Source organism: Centruroides vittatus, unplaced genomic scaffold, assembly GCF_030686945.1.
Source record: "Centruroides vittatus isolate TY-2023 unplaced genomic scaffold, ASM3068694v2 contig_864, whole genome shotgun sequence".
NCBI lineage: Eukaryota > Metazoa > Arthropoda > Arachnida > Scorpiones > Buthidae > Centruroides > Centruroides vittatus.
This window is the reverse complement of record NW_027122564.1, coordinates 218,417-245,651: the sequence shown is the minus strand read 5'-3', so window position 1 is coordinate 245,651 and position 27,235 is coordinate 218,417. Positions and strand designations below refer to the sequence as shown.

Here is a 27,235-nt window from a genome sequence, read left to right as displayed (position 1 = left end):
AGAGTGGTTCCCTGTTTCCTTCTCTGGAGCGCAGTGTTATGTGAGGGGTAAGAATGCCTTCCAGGAGGTATTGTAAGGGAAACTGGTCCCTATTCAGGTGTTACTAAAGGGGAGAAAACCTGGAAAACTCCATGTGGCCGGCCCGTCCTAGCGTGGTGCAAACCCATGACTGAACCGCTCAGCCACTGGTCAGCTTGTTTGCCTAAGAGATCTTTAAAAATTAAATCTTTTTATATAGTAACTTTTAATGTAATCTGTAAAAACAAAACACAGTGACAGTCTTTTGGGTTTATTTAGAACAGTCACCAATGAGAGTGACACCTGGTTTGTAGGAGGACTAGAATAGGAACATTTAATGGACCAAAGGATTAAATTTTCCCTATATGGTGATATGATATATTGTTTATAAATTTATGAATACAGATTAGACTGTGGAATTATTTAAAATAAAGCTAGCAAAATGTTTTCAAGATTTTATCTTGTAATCAAAAGAGGTTAACAAAAATTTATATTAAAAAAACATTAAGAAGAACCTTCATACACTAAATATTTCAAATTATTGTTTTATATCTATAATAACCATATTAAATTGATCATATTATTATTTTTGAGAGTGGTGATAATAGCCCATCCTCACTGGTCCACATCATTAATCTTCTTGATATTAATTAATCTGTATTCAAAAAATTGTGTTGTTTGTAAATTATCACTAATCTTGTCAGATTTTTTTTTTAACTGAACCTTAATTCTGTGTTCAAATCAAACTTTATCTTATTTTTATATTTTTTTATAATTCATATTTGCTAAAGCCTTAGTTGTTTCTGCTACTATACCTAATTTATGTTCTTATAGCCTTTGTCCTAATGATCTGCAGTACACATACTTGTATATATCTAATTTTCTGTTATGTACTTTGTATAAAACCTTAATTTCATATACATATTTCCATTTTGTTTCATAGAGCAACTTTTAGTTTTCATGCTGCAGCTTTTCAAAACTATTTATTTTTTTCTTTTTAAGTGATTCTTCATAACTATCTCATAAACATTTTCAATTAATTTTTGAATATTTAAAAAATGTTGTTGGTTTCCTTGAGTGAATTTAAGTGCACTCACAGAATATTCAGTCATAACATTTTCCTTGTAATTTCTGATGAATAGTACACAGGGTGTATCAGTACAGTGGTTACAAACTTTCAGGAGAGATAGAATACATCTAGACTATGGGAAATCACATAGCAATGCATGGTTGGAAACGCTTTCTTTCAGAATATTTACTGTGACCATTATAATAACAAACGTTTTCATTCTGAACTACTTATATTTTCTATATAATTTATCATCATCTACAAAGGCATAATTTTATAATTTATAACAAATTATAAAAATATATTAATCTTATAAGAAAAGGTAACAGTTGTAATTTGAATAAAATAAGTCAAATGTGATTAATACTGCTGTATATTTATTACCATAATATAAAATGTAAAAATGATACAAAGGATGTAACATGATATTAACTGGTATACTTCTACAACAGCATTTGGCCCAGAAGAAACCTTAAGAAGAAACAAAGTTATCTTGATTGCAATGGCCCTTGTTGGATCCTCAGGAATTTTTCACGCTTGAAATATTTTATTCTATCTCTAAAAACTGTAATTGTCATGGTCTGGCTGAGACAAAATATAAATATTGAAAAGACCCTATTAATTAGAATGTTTGTATTTGGATATCATAAAACTGGGACACTGAGCTTAAAGCTGGGATTCCCAAAGCTATTTAGTTACATCAAATTTTCTGCAATAATGTGAGCTGTAATATGAAAAAGTGCCACTAAATCAGGTTTTTTAGTAGGATATAGCTCATTTTATGCATTTTCGTTTTTGTTTTTTTTATAAGGAATTAATAAAGCATGTCATTAAATTACATATATTAAGCATTTATTATTGTTTTCATATAAACCTAATTGAATTTGTAAACTGGAACTAATGTATAACACAGAAAAATCAACCTTCTTCACACTTTCCAGCAGTAACTCTGAAATTCTGGGTTTTCTGTGTTGTCATGTAAGTTACTTCTATTTGTAAAAATATACTAACTTTTACAAATTCCTTTTGTAAATACATAGCAGAGCTGTAATTTCAGGCAGATAACCAGTGACAGCAAAAGCTCTATAAAAAATTGCAAGAACATAAATAAAACATTTATATAACTCATCCTATCCTAAACATTATGTCTCTGAGGCAGCTGTTAAAAGCAATACACCGGTAATTATTGCTAAGCAGTTTAGAATTTGCCATCTCAAGCATTAAAATATTGCTTTTTTTGTTTCATTTCTGTTACATTTAATCATATATAAATATATATAAATAAACAACCAAGCCCAAATCTTCCATAATAATAATAATGATTTCTGGATTATTTGGACAATAGTTTGGTTAACTATTAATATATGGCTGTAATTCTATAGGTAGGTGGTTAGATTGCTATTTTATACTAACACCAACTAATAACTACAATAATTTTAATTCATAATAATAATTAACAGAATGGAAACTAAAAATGACATTACTTTCTGCTTTATTTTTAAAACTTTGTAAAATGAATTTCTACATTACATTAATTAAACTAAAGTATGTATAAAATTTAAAATATTAAACCACTTTCAACTTGAGCACACTTTAGCAAAGATTTGTTTCTGTACTCACTGGTCACTCCATTCAATTGCAGGTGTTTATGAATTGTCCCAATTATGTAAATTAAGTATAAAAATAAATATGATTTATTGTTTTTATTTTATAACTTCTTAATTTCCAGTAATGGACTATTTCCTTTGTCCAGTAATAGTATTAAAATAAAGTTGAAAAAAATTAAACAGAAAATAATTTTATTTAATTTTGTTCAAAATGTTGTAACTTTCGAATTAAGCATGATTTCATCACAAGTTTCACTTGTTTTAATATTTTAATTTTGTAATATAATAATATTTATAATTTTGTCACAAGCCAATGATTTTAATATTTATTTGAACCATTGATTATGAGTGAAATTTAAAATTAACCCACTCCATTGCATAATCTGCATTCCTTTTAGATTATTTTTTAAACATGTAACCCATATGTTATCAGCACAAAGTTACAATACAATATTTGGAGTTTTATAATTGTATTTTAAATATATTTCAGTACATGCTAATTGTGATAAAATTAGGTGAATGATAACAATAAGCATATTTCATTGAAATTGTCACTCTTTAACATGACTTATAAAGATGGAGAAATGTTAAGATTAATGATTACAAAAGAAGAGATGGACAAAAATCATTCTGTTCTTTTGTATGATTTAGTTATGGATTCTACTATGTTTAAAACTGCAGTTTAATCTATCATTAAAAATTATAAATAAATTGCTTGATATATATATGATAGTAATTTTCATTATGAGGAAAAGAGCCAATATTTTTTTTTTAAAACTACTGTATTCATAAAAATATAAAACAAAGCAATTTTTTAATAACAAAGCAGATAAAAATACTTTTATTATTTCTGCTGAAAACCTTATTTTCTTTGGTAAAAGAAAACGTTTTTACCTGAAATAATTTTAATTATAAACAACATTTTTAGCCCACGACTATAAATTAGATAGAGTTAGATAACCTAATAAATAGGATTTAACAATTTGGAGGGCTTATCACACCAAGGCCGACAGAAAGAAGGACCAGATCTTTTACAAAAAGGTTAGTCTTTAATAATCACATTTCAAATTTAGATAAGGATGCATTTCGGGTACAAGGCATCAGCTTACAAACATATGGCACCAACATAATAATTATAACACTAACAGTTAACCAATACAAAGGAATATCTAATATATACAGTGTACTGTATTTACAATTTTTAATGTAGCCCATATACTAAAACTATCAAGCATAAAATTTTTCAATACAATGACAATGTGATATATCATATTATTTGGGACCAGTAAATGTCTTATTTTCTCCAACATATTCCAAATTCTGGTAGACGGTTCCACTATTAATAATAAATATTGTTAAGTATATTGAAAACCTAAAAAGGGAGGGAAACTAACAATGAACCAACTATTATTAAAATGATTGGTTTCCAGACTTTAAACAAAAACAAATACACCTGATCCATAAGACTGTGTGTGAAGTCAACTGCCTTATTACAATTCATTTTACAATGTGATGTGACTATACTTCCACATCTGTTCAGCATCTGTTTCAAGGTTATTTAAAAACGATGTCAATCCACCCCTCATGTAGCTTCAGTCTCACGTTGTTATTAATTCTAATATCTTCCTGTATTTTCAGAATTTCTAGGTGTTCCTATAGTCTTCTTTTTAATTGATTGTTTTCTGTCAGAATACTCATGATACTATCTTTTAAAATTTCACAACCTTTGGTATTGCAATGTTGTGCCACTGATGATGATATCAAATTGTTTTTAATGGCATATATATATTCTTTAATTCTTGTCTTTAATTTTCTTCCAGTTTCACTAATGTATCTTTTTTTATGTGAACAACTGCAATCTAATGAATAAACTACATTATCTTTTTCTAAATCATTATGTTCATTATTTTCATATTTACTGTTAATCATTTTTGCTATGGTTCTTGTATGGTTTGGTACTAAAATAATATCTAATTTTTTAAATTCATTTTTTAATTTTTCAAAAACACCGAAAACATATTCCATTTTTAGATACAAAGTCTTAACAACTTTCGGTTGTCTATTTAATGTGACATTTTCTCTTTTCCTTTTACTTGATTCTAACCACTTAAACAATAATGTTCTAGGGTAATTATTTAAGCTAAACATTCTTATTATATTTTGTATTTCTATTTCTTGATCATTTTGCAAGGTTGTTCTCTGTTTAATTTTGTTGATATACATCTGAAAGATGTTCCTTTTTATATATAAAGGCATATTAGATTTGAAGTGTATAATTTTACCGGTAGCACAATCTTTAACATACTTTTTAAATAATAATTTACTATTTAATCTATCTATAGTAAGTTCTAAATAATTCAGTCTATTATCTACTTTTTCATATTGGAATTGAAAATTTTCATTTATTAAATTAATTTCATAAACGAAAGAGTCAATGTCTAGTATGCTTTTATCGTAGATGATGTAACTGTCATCTACATATCTTTGATAACTTATTATACCTCGGGTTTTATTGATTTCTTTATCAATTATGATCATACACAACTCTGCCAATCTAGGACCTATGCAGGATCCCATTGGAATACTTTCCGATTGTCGGTAATATTTACCTTAAAATTTAAAAAAGTTATTATTTAACACTAATTTAACTAATTGGTCAAACCAATCTGGGCTATTCACATAGGACAGTGAATTTAAAAGTAATTCTAAACTTATTGAGGGATACATATTGTTAACATCTAGCGATCCATCCTATAATTTTCCTTCATAACAATAGCTTTCATGTTTTTTAAGAATTTGTCAGTATTTGTGATACTATACTCAGAAACAGATAATTTATTTAACTCTTTTTTTATTGCTATTTCAAGGTTATACAGCAAATACTTTCAAATATCTATCAAAGAACAATATGCAACAAGATTTTTGTGTGTTTTTACTCTAAAACTTATTTTTGGAATTCTATTACTAAAACGTTTAATATCTTAAGTAGTGTTATTATCTATGTAATTAAGTTTTGAAAAATTATTTATAAGGTTTATAACTTGTTTTTTTAGACTATTCACAGGGTTATCTTTAACTAATATATAATTTCCTTTCTTTAAGATCTCTAATATTATATTATTATAATTATGTTTAATCAAGACTATTGTTTGTTTTGCTTTATCAGCATTTGTTAATATTAGATTATTATTTTCTAAAAATTCTTTAACTTTATTTATTCTATTTTTAAATTGTATAATTTTATTTTTCTCTTTTTTCTTTAACCTAAAATTTTTCACTAAAGATTGGATATTATTTCTAATGGATTGAACTTCTTCTTGATGCTCATGATTAATTAAACCTACTTCTAAATTTACTACAGTTTACCTTTTATTTAAAGGGGTGGATCCATTAAAATTTAATCCCAATATCAAAGTATCTCTTATATTAGGTGGGATCTCTACATCATATGATTAAGTGATAATTTGTTTTTCCACTGTTCTTTATTTGAAATTAAAGGGTATCCTAACTTACTTTCTAGTTTTTTAATTTTCTTATTTAAATATTCTTCACAATTCTTATCTCATTTCCCGATGTCCTTTAGATTGCACCCTAATTTTTTAAATTTTCTTTTCAGTTTTTTTAATTTTATATTTTTTAGACTTAATCAAAGATTTTTAATATAATCTTTTCTATAATATTAACATCATGTCTTTAGATACAGTTACTGATACTACAAGGTATTTGCAATGTTTTTAACAATATTTATTATTAATAGTGGAACCGTCTACCAGAATTTGGAATATGTTGGAGAAAATAAAACATTTACTGGTCCCAAATAATATGATATATCATATTGTCATTGTATTGAAAAATTTTATGCTTGATAGTTTTAGTTCTTTAGTATATGGGCTACATTAAAAATTGTAAATACAGTACACTGTATATATTAGATATTCCTTTGTATTGGTTAACTATTAGTGTTATAATTATTATGTTGGTGCCATGTGTTTGTAAGCTGATGAGGGGTCCTTGTACCCGAAATGCATCCTTACCTAAATTTGAAATGTGATTATTAAAGACTAACTTTTTTGTAAAAGATCTGGTCCTTCTTTCTGTCAGCTTTGGTGTGATAAGCCCTCCAAATTGTTAAATCCTATTTATTAGGTTATCTAACTATCTAATTTGAAATAATTTTGTTTGTTTTGTGGTTGTTTGCATCAATGGAGATTTTCAAAATATTCAATATTACCAATGTTTTTTAAAATTTCATTAAGCCCAAATGATCTTTTTCAGGACACTTAAATATCCTTGTTTTTTAATATCAGTAAAGAATATAGTGATTTCTCAATCACTATATTCTTTACTGATATTAAAACAAAGGCATTTAAGTGTCCTGAAAAAGATCTTTCGGGTGTTAGGACAGTTTATTAAAGTTGGAGTGAATAGACACACTTCTCATAATGTTCATAAAACAGGAAAAATAGCAGTTTTAATATTTTTTATTTGAATACTTAAAAGGTTTTATATTCCTGCTGTAAAGATACAAATTTAGTAAAGATGATAAATTTTCTGAGTTAGTTTTAAAGATAAAATTTTAATTATTTCTAGCTTTACTTATAAAGTAAAATACATTGTGGTAATCAATTTTTTAATACTGATTTATTGTTACTATTAAATTTTAAATTGTGAACATTTTTATTATTGTGTAACCTTAAGTGTAATAAGTAAAGATGGGAAATTCAGTTTCTCTGCTGGAACTGCAACTGTTGGAACTGATCCAAGTGTGGAATGGTTTTGTCAGAACTGTTAATAGTAATGGTTAAGCTGGATAGTCCCTTGGAACAGTTGAACTAGACTGGTATTTTTCAATGTAGGACTATTTGAATATTTTGGAGGGCAATGCACAAATAATTAATATTTGTTACATTTTTTTTGTTAAAAAATTGCATTTGTTGAAAATATTTTTCGATATGGCAACTGTGACTTTCTGAGAAAAAGATGGCAATACTAGTGCAAATTTTAACACTTGTTAAGGTTATAGTTAATTTTTGTGTTTGTGGGTGTCCCTATTAAATTCTCTAAAGCTTATAAATTTATTTTAATTTTGTTAATTTTTTATTTTTCTCTTATTTTTCTTCCCATGTTTTTGTCACAGGGGGGACATTGGGATTTTAAAGTTACTTTGGTGGATCATGGGCAAAAAAGTTTGAGAAACACTGAACTAGACTGTTCCATCAGAAACATTAGGTTAGGTGGTTCCTCCGAACAATTGGACTAGATGATTCCTTGGAAAGTTAGGCTAGATAGTTTGTTGGAACTGTTATCTCACATTGTAATTGTTTTGTCTGTTGGAATAGACTGCCCCTCATTAGTTTTATATAGGATATAGAATGTTTGTCTCTTTGTTTTTTGGCCAATCTGCTCCAAATTTTTATTGTTTAACTTAGTCTATATTTTCCTCAGAGTCCATCATGAAACCTGGACACCTTATGTCTCCCCTGATTCTAAACCCTTTGTCCAATCTACACCAAATTTTTCTTACTTATTCTCTTGAGCCCCAAGGAAAATATAGAATTTCGTGAAATCTGGACACCCCATTCTTTCCCTGCTTGGGAAATATAACAACAGTTAGCTAAAATAACCAAATTTATAATATGGTTTTAATTTTAACATTTTGCCTTCTTACTTTTTGACCAGGCAATGCTACACATATCTGCTAGTTACTAATTACAAACTGTAATAAAAATAGACATTTTAAAATATCTTTATAAATTTAAAATACCCTGAACTGATTTGATTATTCCTAAAAACTCATAAAGCATTTTCATTTAGTTCGAGTTCAAATTCAGATAAAGAATTCACCAATCCCTGGTAAACTGTATTTGTAAAAGTACAGAATGAAGAAGCATTAGTAAATATTTTGACGAATTAAAAATTATATTGAAACAGTTTTGGTTGGAACTGTCTTGATACTTTGGCATGGAACTGATCCTTAGTTCCAAGTCTGGAATGGTTCCTTTGGAGCAACTCCAACTAGAACTACCCATCTCTAGTAATAAGTATTTTGAGATTATTATAATTTTATATCTTAAAATATTTTGTTTTTGAGAATTCAGCTGTCATTTTCAATTGATTATAAGAGTTCAATTTTCACAAACATTTAATTTAATAATAAAATTGTAGCTTCTTTAAATTATATTTCTGTAGACTTATTTTGGAACTACAGTATGCTATATGTGAAGTTGATTTAAAATTCTTATAGTTCATTATAAATTATCATCATCATATTATAAATTTTTAATACATTCAAATTGATTAATATAAAAATAATAAATATCTATTAATATATGTATTTTATTTATATAGAACATGTTAATGTGTGCAGTTAGACAAAGAATGATAAAGGAAAGAAGGTATGTCGCTTGCTTTTAAAATTTTCAATTGAAGTTTTATGTTTAGAAATGTTTTACTTTTATATATCTTATAAAACCAACACACCTTATTACTGAGAAAGTTCATTTATTATGCTAAACAAACATTTTCAACCCATCCTACAGGCCATCCTCAGGTTAAAGATGTTCGAATCTACGCATTTCGAACAACAAATTCAAATTTAAATTACTAAATACTGAACCTGTTACCGGTGTAATTTGCGTGAAAAAATCTTCTTTCCACAAACGTTTTCGAGCTTTCCAAATAGCTCTTCTTCAGGTAGAGAAAAAATTCCGACGAAACACTTCGAAAAAGGAACGTAGACATTTAAATAAAAAAAACCGAATCTAAAAATAGAACGCAGATGTTTAAACAAAAATATGGAACTCGCATACAAACGAACATTAAGGTGGTCATGCGCATTCGTGCGCTGATGTTGGTATTTATAGATCGTTGTTTATGAGGGCCTGCCACGCTATAGAAAGATTAATCTCATCCTTCCGATTTATACATGTGGTCCGGTGGTTAGCCTTACAGATGGATATAGCTTCCCGCCATTTTAGTTGCTCCAGGTGGGGCGTAGTGTCGATGATGTCAGCTTTGTCGAACTCCGGTTCTATATCGGGATCAGATGCAAAGGTGGTTAGGGCCGTGGTGTACCGCCCGTGCCGAAGGTCCGCTTGATGTTCTTGCACTCTGGTATTTAAAGATCGCTTGGTTGAGCCGATATATACAAGGCTCTCGTTACATCTGTTATCTTTCAGCGGGATAGAGTACACGCCAGGAAGCCTGCCACAAACTGGACTGCCTTTTCCATTTCTGAGGATGTCGTAGATTGTCGGGCATCTTCTATAGGCTATTTGTAATTGTTGTTTTCCAGCGATCTCAGCGTATATCGCTTTAACATATGGGTTAAAGGTGACTGGGAGGCGTGTACGTTCATCCTGGCCAGTGTTGGTCTTCGTGCGCGTAGTGGGTGCGTATTGTGAGCGTTGAAAAGTTGCTCAATTAGACGGTGTGTTAGACCATGATAACCGTGCTTGGCTGCTATCCTCTTGATATAATTCAATTCGGTGTTGAGGGCTTGCGTGGTGGACGAGTGGGAAAAGGCCCTTTTAATCAAAGTATTAAATGCTGCAGCCTTGTAGGTGAATGGGTCAGATGAACCCACTGGTATGTATATAGAGTTGGCATAAGGTTTACGGTATACCGACGTGACGATGGCGGATCTTTCTACTTTAATGTTTATATCCAAAAAATGGACCTCAGTATTGCTAGATTGTTCCATTTCCAGCGTTAGGCCGTAGGGATTATCGTTAACGGTTTGTACGAAATTTGAGATGTCAGGTATTGTCTTCCACATGATGAGGATGTCGTCCACATACCTCCTATAGAGTAAGATGTTCGGGAGGAACAGCAGAAGTATTTTTCGTTCCAGTTGCCTAACGGCCATTTCGCATAGGTCCCCGGATACTGGGCTACCCATGGGGACTCCTCTTTTTCGTTTGTAGACTTCTCCGTCGAACGCAAAGATAGAATTATAACAGATCAGATGGGCTAATTCATCCAATAGGGTGTCCGCATCCATCCATCAAATACAATTCTAAATACTCTGCAGTTGCTAAACACTGCAATCTATATGGATGTGAAATAGATAAAAGTACGATAAAAGCACTAAAATTAGAAACTAACACCTATAAACGTAAATATTTTGAACATATAGAAATTTTAAAAATTAATAATGTTAATAGAATTAATGATAACATAGGTGTTAAAATTGATAAAGGATGGCATAATTATATCTTTTAAAAACTAAATACCTTTGTGATGTTACGACTATATATTGTTAAAAAACTGTTGGATACTTGTAATTGTATTCTAAGTTGTCACCACTTGTGCACCAGATGTGGACTGTTACACACCTCCCTTACTACCACTTCCAGCACCTTGTTGTAAACTGGCACCTGCAACTCTGTCGTATTACTGTTTTCGGTATGTACTGTACATTATCTGTCTGTATAACTTTAGTTCATAACTGTAAACCAATAATTGTCTAACTTATAACTGTTTTGTATCAACACCCCTGTACGTCGTACCACCATGCTACGTTATGAAAATTTATTACACTGATAATGCTTACTGCTCATACAGTTATAACGGCATTTTCATCTTTATATTGTATAGCTTTAGGCATAATTTTAAGTTGACCGTTACCTCGTATAATTTTTTATATAGCATTACCTTTAGTTAATACCAACTGATGAGGGAGTATTTCCTATCGGGAAAATAGTCCGAAATGCATTTTGGGTTTTCGTTTTCATACTTATGTAGTAATTTTTGTGTTTATTAAATTGTTTTCACTTGATCCCTGAGTGTTTCTGCCCATCATTGGTCTGATAAGCTCTCTCTATTATCTGCCTCACAGTTGTTGATAATTTAATTAATATAAACATCTACTCAATGTATAAACCTATAGTATTCCCAAGTTTTTTTATTGAGCCTATTGAACAGTGCCGTAACTAGGCAGGTGCAACAGGTGCACTTGCACACGGCCCACTTGGAAAGGGGCCCAAAATGCATGTATTTGTTTTATTATTTCCTCAAACCTAATTAGTCAAGGAACCTAAATGCAAATTCTTGCACAGGGCACAAGAATGGCTAGTTATGGCACTGCTGTTGAATGTACCATCCTATGAGTTCTTTCTGATTATATACTTTGAGGCTGATGGTAAAATGTTTGCATCCTTATAGTTTAAACACTTTTCTGTTAAGCCAGACCTGTATATCTCACATTTCTCAGTTGTTGATGCCAGCGCTGGTGAGTGTACAGGTGCAATGATTCTGGCTTCCTCCCATTTAACCACAGATCCATCTGTCTGCACTACTTTTTATAACACAGTTGTGTACCGACATTTTTCTACGTCATACTTATGCTTCTTAACCCTTTTGTTAAGGTTTCTAGTCATGACTCCCAGTGGCATGCCATGACATTTGATGATAGGAAAGCTGTGTTTCTGTAAGAAACTGACTTCCAGGGGCAATCAGTTAATTGCGCGTCAGTAATGGTCTAGGGTCCATTCGTACGTGCATGGTGGCAGAAGAGAAAGACGATAAGTATCTGACAAAAAACCGTTTATTTTAACATAAAATAAACATACATTATGTACAAAATAGTTTACTTTAGAACAATCAACTGTTCGGACGTCCTGGGCGTCGATGTGGTTCTTTGATGGTCGATCGAAGGTGTTCTCAGGACATTGGCATTGACAAGTCTGTAAGGCATGGGAGACTTTGTCTGTTGGTGTCAGGGACACGATCTAAGCCCGAAGTGGCACAGGTTACAGGCTGGCACAATAGACGAGAAACTGTTTTTTCTTTTTTCTTTTTTTTTTTACACGTTGACACACGGCATTATGGTTATTTGGAATGTTAACTGAGTGCGAGGTGTCCTTGATTGTCAGGGATTATATCAATCTCCATTCTTTCTTTCATCCATTTGATTGGTCATTCTCTCTCAATCACGCTTCCCAAGTGACTTGTCCCTCGTTACTAAGCGTAACAAGACTCTCTTACCTGGAGCATGAGAAAAGTCAAAATCGAAGCTGAATTTGATCTTCTAATGACCATAGGACGACTTCCTTTCACAATTTATAGTTTCTTCCTTGCAGTTTGATATAAACAATGGGTGTCTGACTACAAACAACTTTTACCTATGTTTTTTAAGCTAATAAATTTTTCTCTAAATTAACCATTTTTTCGCATTTTTCGTGATGAGTCAGACCTGTCCAGAACCTCACATTTCCATAAAAGTTTTAAACAAATACTAGAAATGACAAAAATAAACAATTTATGTATTTTAGTTCTAAAATACAAATAATACATATATAATACAAATTGATATGATACAAACAATAATAGAGAAACTTGTTTTTTTTTTATTTTTTATAAACTAACTCTATTCGGTGATTTTTTCCACAAAGTCGTTAATTACTTTATCATAAAAGTCGCTGGTCATTGACTCCATCAACGTATTTGAAAGCTCTCTTTCTATCGAAAGCAACGCTAGTGACCACAATTTTTCCTCCGACCGAGTGTTCCTGGCCAATGTATGAATTTGCTTCGTGGTCGAAAAACTGCGCTCAGCAGACCCACTGGTAGATGGTACCATAAAAATTAATGATATTAAATCATATAATTCTTTTAGTACATCTTTGTTTGGATCATCATTAATTATAATACTTTTTATGTCTAAGAGTTACTTGTCAATATAGTCTGGACATGAATATAAATATTGCGATTTGCTACGTAATTTAGATAAATCAAAAAATATTCCATAAAATTTACTTAATTTAAAAAATTAAAACAGGCTTGGAAAAATTGTTTTTCATAATATTAAAATTATTAACATCTAAAAGTGATAAAAATTCTAAAGATTTTATGTCTGAAAATCTATCAATATAATTATAGTATAATTAAAAGAAAATTATAATTAAATATAACTTTGCAAAGAAACAAACATAAAAATAACATTGAATATTCTTTACTTTTTAAATCTTAAACAATTTACTTAGTAGCTCCCTACCCAGTGGCTAAGGGATAGAATCGTTCAAAGCGTTATATGTGTGTAGCTTCCATCAGCTAAACTGGGTGAGGTTGGTGCTCTGTAAAGCGCATGCGCAAATGCCTATAATCTGGCTGCTTGGAAGCTGACCCAGTTTTGACAATACAGTGCTTCCATTTCACCACTGATATTCGAATATACAATAGCAATCTTATCGTTTTTTTTTCCATATGTAGTATAGAAATTTATAATAAGATACAAAATGTGGTTATAATATATTAATTTTAATTAATTCAAAGTACGTTCAAATATGAAAATAATCTCCCAATATGAATTTATATTTTAGAAAATACAAAGGAAACAGTGCTTCCACCGCTTCCAATGATGACACGCCACTGGTGACTCCTATATATTCCTTGTCTATCCCCAAAAGGAAATAGAAAATTGTGAAAGCAAAAAAAAAAAAAAAAAATGAAGAATGGAAAAGCTGTGGGAACCAATAACATCCCAATAGAAATTTCAAACATATGGGTAATGAAAATACAGTGGACCCTTGTTACAGCACTGCTCGCTATACTGCACGCTCAGTTATAGCGCGGGCGATGTTCGCGACGTGATTAGCTCAAACACATTTATACAGGCCGTGCGATGTTAGTGAGTAGCACATTTTATTGTTACTGCGTATTGAGTAATTGTGTATGTATTGGGTTCCTGCATGTATTTTGAATAGTGTTTAATTATTGTATGCATGATGAGTAAAAGAAAAGCTTACAGTGTGAAAGAAAAGCTTGACACTATTGCTAAAGTAAAGAGCAGAGTTTCGAAAGCAAACATAAGAGAATATGGCATACCTGAAGGAACTGTAAGGGGTTGGATGGCAGAGGAGACAAAACTGAAATCATTTGTTGATAAGCTTGACCAAGATGCTGGGCTTACTCAAAAAAACAAGACAAAAAATCAAAATGTTGACAATTGCCTCTATGCATGGTTTGTGCAAAAAAAAAGAAGAGAAGGTATTCCCGTATCTGGAACTGCTTTAAAGTTGCAGGGTGAAAAATTCCATGTAAGCTTAAAAGCAGGTGGAGATTTTAAGGCTTCTGACGGTTGGTTGTGGCGTTGGCAAAAATGATATGGCATCTACCAAATTTTCATTTATGGTGAAGCAAAGTCTAGTGCAGGGATGGCAAACCTTTTTGAGTCCGTGTGCCATATTGTAAGCATACTTAGCTTTAAAGATGTTAATGTGTGCCAAAGTCTTGGACTTCGAATAATGATATTTAAAGAAATTAAACGAATACGCTTTAATTCGAATAAGTGTAAAAAATCTGATTGAATAAAGGATGATCAGGTGATAAACAGAAAGGATGATTGAAAAGGACAGAAATCATATGATACATTACGTGCCAGATGATTTCTCTTACGTGCCATGGGTTCGCCACCTCTGGTCTAGTGATATTGAAGGCGCTACAGAATTTTCCAAACAGTTCACAATTTTCATTAAGAAAGAAAGGTATACTGATGCACAAGTTTATAACTGTGATGAGACTGCATTATATAACAGAATGTTGCCAAGTCAAACCTTAGATCTAAAAAGTAACCTACAAAAGGCAGGATTAAAACTAAGCAAGGAAAGGATAACAGCTTTATTTTGTGTAAATAAAGCTGGTTTCACAATTCCTTTGTTCCGCCTGTGCAAAAATTTCTGAGAGGATTGAGTCTAGACCCAAAAGCTTTGCTTCTCTTAGATAATTGCCCAGCTCATCCACCGGCTGATAACCTTGTATCTGATGATGGTAAAATAAAAGTAATGTATCTTCTAAAAAATACTACTGCTCTTATACAACCTTTAGATCAAGGCATTATTAGTGCTTTCAAAACAAATTACCGAAGAGAAATGATGAAGTCATTATTAGCATCAGACATTGATGTCAACATATTTTTAAAAAAAATGGATCTCAAAGACATGTCCTACAGTATTGGACTTGCCTGGCAGACAGTCACATCAGAGACAATTAGAAACTGTTGGAAAAAATTAAATGAATCTAATAATCAAGTTGAACTCGACCGAACCCCAACACATTCAGATTCAGCTTCAGATAATATCTTCACTGAGGCTGAAATTTCTCGAATCCAGGAAATATTGAATGAGCTAGAAATAACTAATGATTCTTTGACTGATTGGTTAGATGTGGATGCTATAGAAGATATTTGTCAGAATATAACTGATGAAATGATTATCGAATCCATTTGCAGTGACAAAGATTGTCAAGAAGAAACGGAAGATGATGATGAAAGTGCCAGTGGGATAGCTAATATACCGCCACCAACCAAAGAAGCAATAACAGTCATAGAAACTGTTATAAAATGGGCTGAATCACAAGAAAATATTAACAGTGTCAGATTGTTGCAATTAGCATCTTTCAAAAGGGAAATGATACAGAAGTTATCAAAATGCAAACAAACAAAACTTACTCACTTTTTAAAGTGATGTTTTGTAATTGAAACGATGTCGAATACATAGATTTTAGCCAAGTTATAGATAGTGTTTGTTTTTACATACAGTACTGTATTTTCAAGCGTACTTTATGTATGTAAATAAAATAATACATATACAGTATCTACTGTATTTATTAAGATGTATAACTATGTTGTGTGAATTTTAATAAAGCACTTAATGAACAAATTGGTTTTTTTATTAAAATACATAATATGTATGTAGTTGATGGGATGTTTCAGTATATAGCTCAAATCATTCTGAGTAAATTTATTGTGTTCGCCACCGCGCCGCTTGGTATAACGTGGTTCACCTTATAATGCGGGTGTTGTTTCCCGCCCAACGTGCCCGTTATATCGGGGGATCCACTGTATTAAAGATACTTTGTAACTTGATATATAATAAAGGAAATGGCCAAAAGACTTCCTAAAAGTAATAATGATCCCTATAGAGAAAATGAAAAAAACAGCAAGATGTGAATACTATAGAACAATAAGTTTGATTTCACACACTGTTAAAATTATGCTGAGAGTACTAACAAAAAGGCTGTATGGGAAACTGTTTATGTATGTAAACCTCCAGGGGATAAGTCACACTGAGTTGTCCTTGACCTAGTTAGGCGACCTGTACCTTTAACCTTTGTCATGTTCCTATGTCTCTGGGCAGTTGTGCATTAGCTGTGATGACACTTAGACTTGGAGGCACAAATTTGCATTTGATTATAATAAAATTAATTATATATGTTAACAAGAGTCATTTATTTTATGGATACAATGAGGATAAAAAGTATATAAAATGAGTGAACTTACAGAATTAATTTCAATTCTAAATGTGTTTATCAAGGAACTACAGAGTCAGTCGGTGGAGATGAAGCCAGATTTATCAGTTCAACAAGTTCTCCAACAATTCTTTTATTCCAGATGATTTTAAGATTATTTAATAAATTATTAAAATTATAATTATTAATTTAGATAAAAGACAGCACCTAACATCTATCTCTAAAGTAAGAAATTACTTAGTATTCAATCATTAAGTAGCGGATTTATAGACTGATTATTTAAGGCAATTATTTGATTATGTACCTATTACTGAACTTCTTTTAGAACATGTTTTGGAAATGCATGCCAAAAGAAGTTTTATTTTATTTCTGTTTTAAGAAATTGAATTTTTAGTCTGAGATTTTTATTATGTGTTTATAATAATTTTATTATCTGATTATAATTAAAAAATATATATTTATAATTGCTCATTTTATCATTTCAGTGTTAGAAGACAAGGGAAAGATTCAAAAGTATATAATGGTTTAATGTGAAATGGAAACTGTTCATTCTGTTGATCATGGTGACCATCATGCTATGGCAGATGGTGACCATCAACATTCATTAGCAAGAATTAGCAACAATGAAAATAAAGATGATGATGATGATGTACTACCTTCTTCCACTAGGTATAATGTTCGTCGTCAAAGTTGTCCAGAGTCTGGAAGTATTAGAACTGAAAAGCCTCAAACCTGGCAGACTCAACAAAGATTTGAGACAGTCATGATGACTGGAGATTTTTTTATCAAATTTAATGGTAAAACATCTCATCATTCGCCTGTATTATTGAAAAATAATAGGGTACATAACATTTCTTTTGGTCATTGTTCAACTCCTGCTAGCCCTGAAGAATCTGAACATAGATCACGTGTTAGGGCAGTACGTGAAACATCTCCTTTTAATAGCCCCATAAGTGACAAAAAAGGTCATTTTTCTTACAGTGGTGTCTATGTTAGAACTTCTAAGAGTGAAGATCATTTACAAAAAGCATCATTAACTGCAGTAAGCATTGATATTGAAGATGAAATGGCATCATCTTTAAATACACTTTTGGATACCAAACAGGATAATCCTGTTTTTGATCGAGTAACCTGGACCTGTGGTTCCTCTATAAGAAACTCTGAAGATAGTGAAGATTGTAAACCTCTTTCTCCTTCACCTCCACCAGAAAGTTTGTCATCTTCATCAGGAGAAATTATTTCTCCTTCAAAGCCTGAAAGCAGCAGAAGTAGTAGCTCACATTCCAATCTGGAGAGATCAGAACATTATAGTAAAACATCTGTTTCAGGGAGTATTACATCAGAATCCACAACAATAAGAAAAGATTTGGAAAGAGAGGATAGTAGTGAAGGTGAATGTACTAGTGATTTGGTGTCCACAATCAGCAGTTGTGAAGAAATAGAGCAGTTACCAGATAGTGATTCTGATCAAGAATCTATAAAAAATGGACATGTATCTGAAAGTTGTGAAAACAAAACAAATCTAAATAATTATAAAATTAATGATCAGTTTTCAGTAAAATGTGAAACTGTTCCTTCTATAAGGAAATCTGTATCAGAAGGTATAAATATTATTGTTAGTGATGAATATGGTGTTACGCAAACACATGTTGAAAATAATAGAAGACATTCTGAAATACCTAATGGGGGTCTTACATTGTGTATTGAAAATTTTCAATGGCCTGATCACTTAGATTGCAGTTTAGGTAGTCCAACTTCTTTTGGATCAGAAAGCACCTTAGATGAAGTGCCATATGAAGAATTAATGGAAAGCCATGATGAAGAATCTTTTGCTGCTGAAGATGAAACAACAAAAAGCATATCTCCAACTACAACAGATGATGAATCAGATATTGAAAGCTTGCATAGTTTTCATTATAGTCCAAAAGCTGTTGATATGCCCTCAGCATATCGTTTGGCAAAGCGTTTATATAATTTGGAAGGATTTAAGAAATCTGATGTATCAAGACATCTCAGTAAAAAGTATGTAAAACCTTTTTGAATTATATTGTTTTATATACATTATTTAATTTAACACAGTGTGATTTAAAATAATTAATTATTATTTTTATTTTCTTCAAATAAAAATACAATAAGTTTCAGTTAAATTACCTTATTTGAATTTCATCCAGGTAATATAACAGAAATTTTAAAATTTTATGATTTCTTTCTCAAACAAGCAAATTTATTATTTATATGTTTATGGGAAAGACAGAGAGTGTTTATTTTCAAAGAAACTTTAAGAGGCTTACAAAATGGCAAATTTCAGTTGTTCCAAAATTCTTTTGTTTTTTCCACATCAAAACAAAAAACAGAGTGCCACCTGGTTACATTATAATAATTTACAACAATATGTATTTAATATTAAAAATATGATCATTAAGTTAAACTATATTAATGTGTCATCAAATTATAAAGAGTAATTTTAGAATAATAGGGTAATGAATTAATATATGATTATCTAAATTTTAATTTGGAATTATGGAATTATAGGTAAATATATTGCTATTTATAAATATGTTACTACTATTGCTATTAATTATATTAATAGATAGTGTTATATTTTCTGCAATATGAAATTAAGAAATTTTATTCTAAAACAGTATTGTTTTATATCTAAAAGCAGTGTTGATAGAGCTTTTTCAATATTAGAGCATGGCAAATGAAAGTGAGCCACCCTCCCCACTAGTGAATGGTTTTGCTCAAGTCATATGTTGTGTGTATGTGATAGTGCCATTTGTGATGCAACTTTTCAAGGGAGGTTTGTGTAGTTGTATTCTGTAGAACATCTGTGATAGCAGTTCAGAGAAGGATCTGCTTTGCCATGTATGCTCCAGACAGTGCATGGAAGAGCATGGTGTTGTCAGATTTTTGACAGTAGAAGGTGTTACACAGCAAAACTTCATTTACTGATGTTAGCAGTTGATGAAGAACATTGCATTTCCTTACCTATAGTTAAACAATGGAGCAAATGATTCAATAATGATCAGCAAACTTTATAAGAAGGCTTAGACAAGCAAATTGTGACATTACACTGGAGATCAATGGCATAATTTTAGGACAGTAGGTCCAGAGATAAACGGTTAAGAGTGGGCTCCTTCCCTATCTAGATCAGAAGTCTTATAATAACTTCATATACTACTACCACTGGTACTGATATGCAGAAAATTCCTTGTGGATTAAGCAGAAATCAGAATACCTGTTTTCACTTAAATTAGGTCTGTTGGCACATTCAGACCTTGCATCAGACATTGCATCAATGAATCATGATACAGAGTGTTACATGAGCTCATTGGTGTAGCAACTGATGTTCATCAGATTCATCAGGTCCTAAACATTGTGAGTTTCGATGAAGCAATATAGCCTCCTCTGTAAGTAATATTTACTGATCATAAAATTAGTCTTAATACTGAATAAGACAACATGTAGCATTTTAATGTAAAGTATGATTCTAAAACATATGTATATTTTTTAAATTATTTATTACATATTTTATTACTTTTATTAAAATCGTCTATCAAGTATCAAGAAACAACATTCACAAAATTGTTAGACGTGTTGATAAAATTTTGATAATCTCATTTATGCTGGTCAACTGGACTTTCTTTCAACTGGATGGTGATAATATCAAGTGTGGCTGTACGCCATGTATTTGTATATAATTTATATATTTTATTTCTTAGTTTTATTTCACTTCACGTGCTTTTCTCCCCTTTCTTTTCTTTATCAATTGTCTTCCCTCTTTGGAATGTCTTCGAAATTCCTTTCCTTTTATGGTCAGCGGGTATCCCCTAAGACAAAGAAAGGGTGCGCGACTCCTGAGGGGACGAGTATGATACCAGAGGACAGGAGGGTCGTAAACCAGACACAGACGAAAATTGGACTCTAGAGAGAAAGGAAGGAGACCAGCTTCTGGTACATTGTTGGCAGTGTGCAGAAGAAAGAAAGGTAGACTGAATAAGGTAGACTGAATAAGGATCTCTGTGATAGATTCGAGAAGTCAACGGTAAATTATTGAATCCAAACTGTCAACAAGTCATTGAACGGAAAGAAACAAAGGAAATACCCTTGTTCCTTTGTGTAAAACTTTCACTATGGACATTACAAAGAAAAGGGCTGTTTTTCGAAGATCTCAAGAACCAACACTGGGTACCCCTATCTAATTTCTTACTTTTCCTTCCTGTCCCCTATTCTCTTATTATAGTTTAATATTAGTCTTAGTTTTATCTTTATTCGTATTTTTTATAGTTTAATAATTAGCGTAAGATTAATTTTAATTATTTCTGTTTTGTTGCGTAACATATATATTCGGGATTTTGTATGTACCACCGTGTTCTTTCATACGATTGTTTCCATCTGTCGGGATGGAAGATATTCTGGCATCTGAGAAAAGAACCTGTAGATATTTTTCTGCGATAATTAAAGTTTCCGCTTCGTTTTTTTTGTTTGTTCGTGTTTTTTTCTTCTGACCAAGAAAAAAAAAAAGGCTTATTTTCCCACAAGTATAATATTAAACACTTGAGTTTAGAAGTAGTTGACTTGTCAACTACTTCTTCTTTTCTGACAGCTTATTCTTTTGTCTTGGATCAGTTCACCAAAGCATTTTTTACTCTTGATACTCTCTTCAACTTGAAGTGAGGCTCAATTCTCCAATCATTGCACATGTATGCAATGACTTCTGTAACCTTATCAAAGCTTCTCCATGTTGTCAAGAGGATTTTTAAGGAGAATTGCTGCTTTGCTAGCTTATTGCTTGTGAGACTGTAACATCTTTAATATTGTGGTTTTAACTGGACAATGCTTTGCCTCTAAAATAATTATAATAATGGCATTAAATATATTAGTTATTTTTAAACTGGCTGCTTTCTCTCTCTTTCTCTTGTGATGATCAGCCAGTCATTGCAGTTGGAGTCAAAATTTTCAATAGATCAAGCACAGGAAACAAAGGACTTTGATGCAGTCATTTGGTAGGGCAAAACCTCTATAGGAAAATAGGTAGGGAGCATTCTGATTTAAGTGCTGCCCATTCTTCTGCGTATTTTTTCAAGCATTTCATAGGACATTCATATTTCTTTGTTTTTTACAGAATCATTTAAGACTAGGTTTAAAATATGGGCTGCATAATAACTTGCCAGGCTTTGGATGATACTGATTCTTGTTTTAACTTTATAATGCATGTCAGAAATACTGGCAGCTTTGTCAAAACAAAGTCCTCTGTGTTTTCTCACATCTAGGTTGTTTTCTCAAAATAAGCAAAAATCTGTTTCTCCCATTTCTTTGTTGCTTTTGCTTCCTCAAAAGTAAAGAAGTCCATGTGAAACTTTATATATTCAGTGTGAGCTTATATATTTCACAATATTTTTAGGACTTTTAGTAAGTTTTCCAGCACCAAACTGTACTTGCTTAATAACTTTATGATTGACAAAAAGTTGCCTTAGTTTGTACTGAGCAAGTTTTCTTTGTGGCCTCAAATTGCTAGATTGCATGATGCTAGAGTTAATGTGATGTGCCTTACGTCTTTTCCTGCCCCCTCTTCATCACATGGTGGGTCCGACTCGGTGGAGAGGAGTTGTGTAAATCTGGGTGTGTAACCTAGGGTGGGAGATTTATTAGAGGGTTGTCTCGGGGAGAAGTAAGGACGGAAGTGAAGAGAGGAGGAAGAAGGTGAAACGAAGTAGTAGTGGTGTGTGAATGTGTGTGTGAAAATAGTCTGGAAGCCAGAAAGTAAAGACTGTGCAATGAGGTCAGTGGGAAGATTTTGTTATCAAACTGTTTCCTGTCTGATGAGAAGTAAAGAAGAAGTACATTTTAAACTCATTGTCGGTATGTTTTATGTCTGCACATTACAGGAATTGTGATAGCATATTATTTGTCGGGAGAATTGTGTGTTAACGCTATTTGGTAGATTGGATTGTTGGGCTCTGTACGTTCCTGTGTGTTTCCCTGGATGTATTGTATGTTCCAAGGAAAAATTAAAGAGTTATCTTGTTAATTTGGATAGTTATCTTTGTCTAGTCCCTATTGAGATAAATGGATTCCCCCTTCTAAGTGTCTGCTCTATCAAGCATGTTTGTTATCAATTTGTCCCATCAAAGAAATCACTAAAGTTCTCCATGTCGACTTGTTTGTACTTTATATAATCTCACAGTGACATTAATAGTGTAATTCAAGAGTTTTCTCTAGTATTCTATCAGTTGTTTTACTTGGTTTTCTACTTTTTGTTCATTGTTTTCTTTTCAAGCCATTTCTCATAAGCATGGCAGGAATCAAGATGATGATGATGTTTAGGTCTCTGTTAACACATCCTAAATTTTTCTAGTCTAAGAATTTTTTATCCTAGCACTGTTCATCAATTCTCCAAATAACCAGCAAGGGTGGCTACGTATTTGTATATTTTTGTATATATTACTCTTAGTATTTAGTCCATTTTCTTCCTCTTCGTTAGTTCTTTTGTCCATCTTTTTCTAGAAACTTCTGTCTTCCCTAACCCTTCCCTGTTCAAATGGGGGTGACCTAATTAGAATACAAAGAAGAGGTGGTAGCCTGGGGGCTAAGTGGAGGAGGAGAGAGCACTTTTTGACTGAGACGTCAAAGGGACAGGACGTATTGTGAAGACCTCCAGGTTGTTCTAGCATCAACTGGAGGACAAAGGACGGTAAGCCTAAGCCAACGTTCGTGAGAAATCCGAAGTATATTCTGATATAGGAACTTCGAAAAACTTTATTGGGAGGATTGGAGAGACGTCCAAAATCAACAACACTGAAAATTATCAATCTAGTATTCGCAACCATCACCCCAAGATCGTCGACACTTTGGGTACCCATTCTTTTCTATCATACTTCCAACTATCCTATTGTCTATCTTTTCTTCCCTATCTTTTTTAGTCATATAAGTAGTTTTAAGTAATTAGTCTTAGTCCTTATATTTTGTAACGCGCTGAATATTCTTTTGTCGCGAGGTCGCATAACGATCCTATCCGAGCATCTGCCGGAATTATATGTGGAAAGGGTTATTATTGTAAAAACGAGGAGTGTCGGAAGTGTAAAGGAATCCTGCAAAGTAAATAAACACGGGTGACGAGAACATAATTTTGTGTTATATTCCATTGTGAATCACTCAGCACTGTTCATCAATTCTCCAAATAACCAGCAAGGATGGCAATAACGTGGATTTCACAAGAACAAGAAGCAGAGCCAAAACCACTCAGATGTTATTTCAGTTTTGGAAGTTTGGTGGTGGTGGTGGTGGTGTTGGTGTAAATTAAAACTTTTATCCACTTGTTCCAAGTTGAAGAGAATCAATGCCAAAAAATCTACATAGTCCTTTCTCCAGATATAATGAATGTTTTTTCTTAACTGGTTGGATTTTTCAGATAACATGCCAAATCTATTTGTCCTAATTGTAAAAGCCTTACTGTCCTTAAATTCTAATATTATTGTTAATTGTCTACTTGGACTTTATTTAGTAATAGGACTTTATACTGGTGTTTAAAGATTGGCACAGTAATGAGAGTTAGTTCAGGAAAAACAAAATTTCTTTATTATATCACCTGTAGTAATAATTTCTGTACACATATTATACGTGTTTCGGGCTAGCATGCCCCTCATCAGCAGTATTACTATCAAACACTAAAAAGTAACAACAACAAAACAAATAAGTTACTGTATAACTTAAAATTTCTTAGTAATAAAATATAATTTTAAAACTTACTGTAAATACATATTCCAATCCCGAGTATAAATGGATATTTTTCGTTTTACAATTAAACATTTCACTGTATAATTAAAATTAAATAAATAAAGTAAATAAAGGCTGTAAATTATTAAAATCTAACATCATCATGTAAGAAATTTAAAAAACTCACATCAAGGTTTCGTTTGCCACCATTCAACAGCGTTATGATAAGGAGACTATTAACTATACTTTTTTATAAATGTCATCAAGTATGGTGCTCCAGGATTGGTGGATTATACGACCCAAATTATTGTTTATTCTATTTCTTTCTTTCTTTATGTTTAAATGTTCGTATAATTGACGTTTGTAATTATTTGATTCTTTTTTCTTAATTTTTATAGTATTTTTGTCGATTTGGCACCCATAACTATTGCAGTGTTCTGCGACTGCAGAATTTGCATAATTACCCCTTATTGCACGTATGTGCCAATCTTTAAACACCAGTATAAAGTCCTATTAATAAGTAAAGTCCAAGTAGACAATTAACAATAATACTATTTGTCCTAAATTTATTTATACTGAATTCTTCAGACTGAAGATTAAATCTAAATCAGTTTCTGAGTCTAAATATAAATTGCCAATCATTTTTGCTTAGTAATTTAGATTTGCAGAAAAAGTCTTTAAAATAGAAATTGAATCACGTTCTCAGCTCCACTTGTTATCAGTAGAACCTGGTTCATTGACAGCAGCAACTGTTCAAACAGATTATTCAGAAACCAGCAAACTATTGGATAGTCTGACCATGACAATCATCTAGCCTTTACTAGGTAAAACAAGAAAGTGCTATTTATAGCCATTTTATATAAATATAGGTATAATGATTCTGTGAAGTTAGTATTTTGTTTTGCAATTTGCTAAAAAATGTTATTGTTAAATATTTGTTAAAAATGGGCAGCACACTAAAAGCTAGATATGGATAATGAAACTGGAAATGAAAGAAATGTTGATCAGTTCCATATTTAGAAGATAACTGAGGAAAGCTCTGTCAGTTTTTAGTACTTGCTTTGTAGCTTCTTATAAATGTTTCTCCCTTTTTCTTTTCTCCACCCCACTAATTTAACACCAAAACTATAGCTGAATAAACTAGTAAATCTATATTATGTACCCAAACTCCAGCATACATTGAATGGTTTGTAAAGAAAAACAAATGTTTTCAGTAGGCTTAAGTCACCCTTCGATGCAAGCTTGGAGATTCTTAGCAACCCGTCCCATTTACGGGACACCAAGACTCAGGGCCGTGGTTTATTTTCCTTGCTATCATGAAGTTTTCAAGGGAAGAATCAAACAAGCCAGGCAGGCATTCACCAAATGGAAAACACTCCTTACCGACAGAAGCTTAAACATCATGCTTAAATTATGCACATTGAAATGCTACATCTGCCCAATCCTGTTCTATGGTGTAGAAGAAACCTGGACTATAACATCAGCTACTACAAAAAAGCTCCAGGCCTTCGAAATGTGGCTCTACCGAAGAATGTTGAAAATCCCGTGGACGGCCAAGATAACCAATGCAATCCTGCAAGACATGCACATAGACCAGGACCTGATCAAAACCTTCATCAGCAGGAAATGCAAATACCTAGGCCACATCACTAGGAACCACCAAAAATACCATCTACTGCCACTCATCCTGGAGGGCAGGATTGAAGACAAGAAATGCCCAGGCAGACTGAAAACAGCCTGGCTAGACAGCATCAACACCTGGCTTCACGTGACAACAGCACAAATTCTACACACAGAGCTAGACAGAGAACAATATCAATATGAAGTTGCAAATGCCATTCGGCAGCTTTAAAGAAGTCACCCTCATCAGATTATGGCCATCTTTCAAACATAGAACAACATTTAAGATGGAATGCTTTCTTCTTTTGAAACTTGGACTATCACATGCACTGGAATTGTTTAAACATTAAAGATTGCATTCTCATTGGTCAGCTGTGACTGTTATGTGCTTGGCCTTGCGGGTGGTATTCTGGAGCTCAAATAAGACTCCTCAGGCCTGTACCAGGGAATTGTTGTCTTTGTAGTTGATGAGCCCTTGTAGTCTGGAGTCCTTCTTTATAGCTTTATATATTTCATTTCTTTTCAGATATGTGATTTTTCCATCCATAAAAGCTCTGCCTGGTCTAGACAGGTGTGGATGAACATGTGGATGTTCAAAGGTGAAAAGAGCTACGGTAGTTTTGTTTTCAATGGATGTTAAATGGTCTTGGAGGCATCAATATAATGATCTTGTGGTGGCTCCAATTTACTGTAGCCTCTTGCCTATTTTATCGTCTGTTAAAGGGATGGAATATATGCCTGGAAGATTGCTTCTGACAAGGGTGTTGTTGTTATTCTTAAGTAACATGGTTGGACTCATTTTGATGGCTAATGATATATTGTTAGTTTCAGCAATCTCTGTAACCATGCACTAATTGTTTGTTGTATGTTACAATTTTATACTGTTGAACTTTCACTTCTTTTATGTCTGATTGTGTTTTCTTCTTCTCAATATGGTCCTATATGATGTTGGAGTTGT

The 27,235-nt window shown here is 32.1% G+C and overlaps 2 protein-coding genes across 5 annotated transcripts in view; both read left to right on the top strand.

Moving 5' to 3' along the window:
• The window catches only part of LOC136982824 (PH and SEC7 domain-containing protein 1-like), a 158,441-nt gene that overhangs the window by 49,998 nt on the left and 81,208 nt on the right, over positions 1 to 27,235 (top strand). For all 4 annotated transcript variants that reach the window (XM_067279351.1, XM_067279350.1, XM_067279352.1 and 1 more), the window contains exons 2-3: positions 9,043 to 9,089; positions 17,427 to 18,963. In XM_067279351.1, the coding sequence (XP_067135452.1) occupies positions 17,477 to 18,963 (1,487 nt within the window). In that variant the 5' untranslated portion in view covers positions 9,043 to 9,089; positions 17,427 to 17,476. The remainder of the gene's footprint in view (positions 1 to 9,042; positions 9,090 to 17,426; positions 18,964 to 27,235) is intronic.
• Positions 15,477 to 16,157, top strand: LOC136982819 (jerky protein homolog-like). The gene has a single exon (XM_067279344.1). The coding sequence runs from the start codon at positions 15,477 to 15,479 to the stop codon at positions 16,155 to 16,157; it is 681 nt and encodes a 226-aa protein (XP_067135445.1).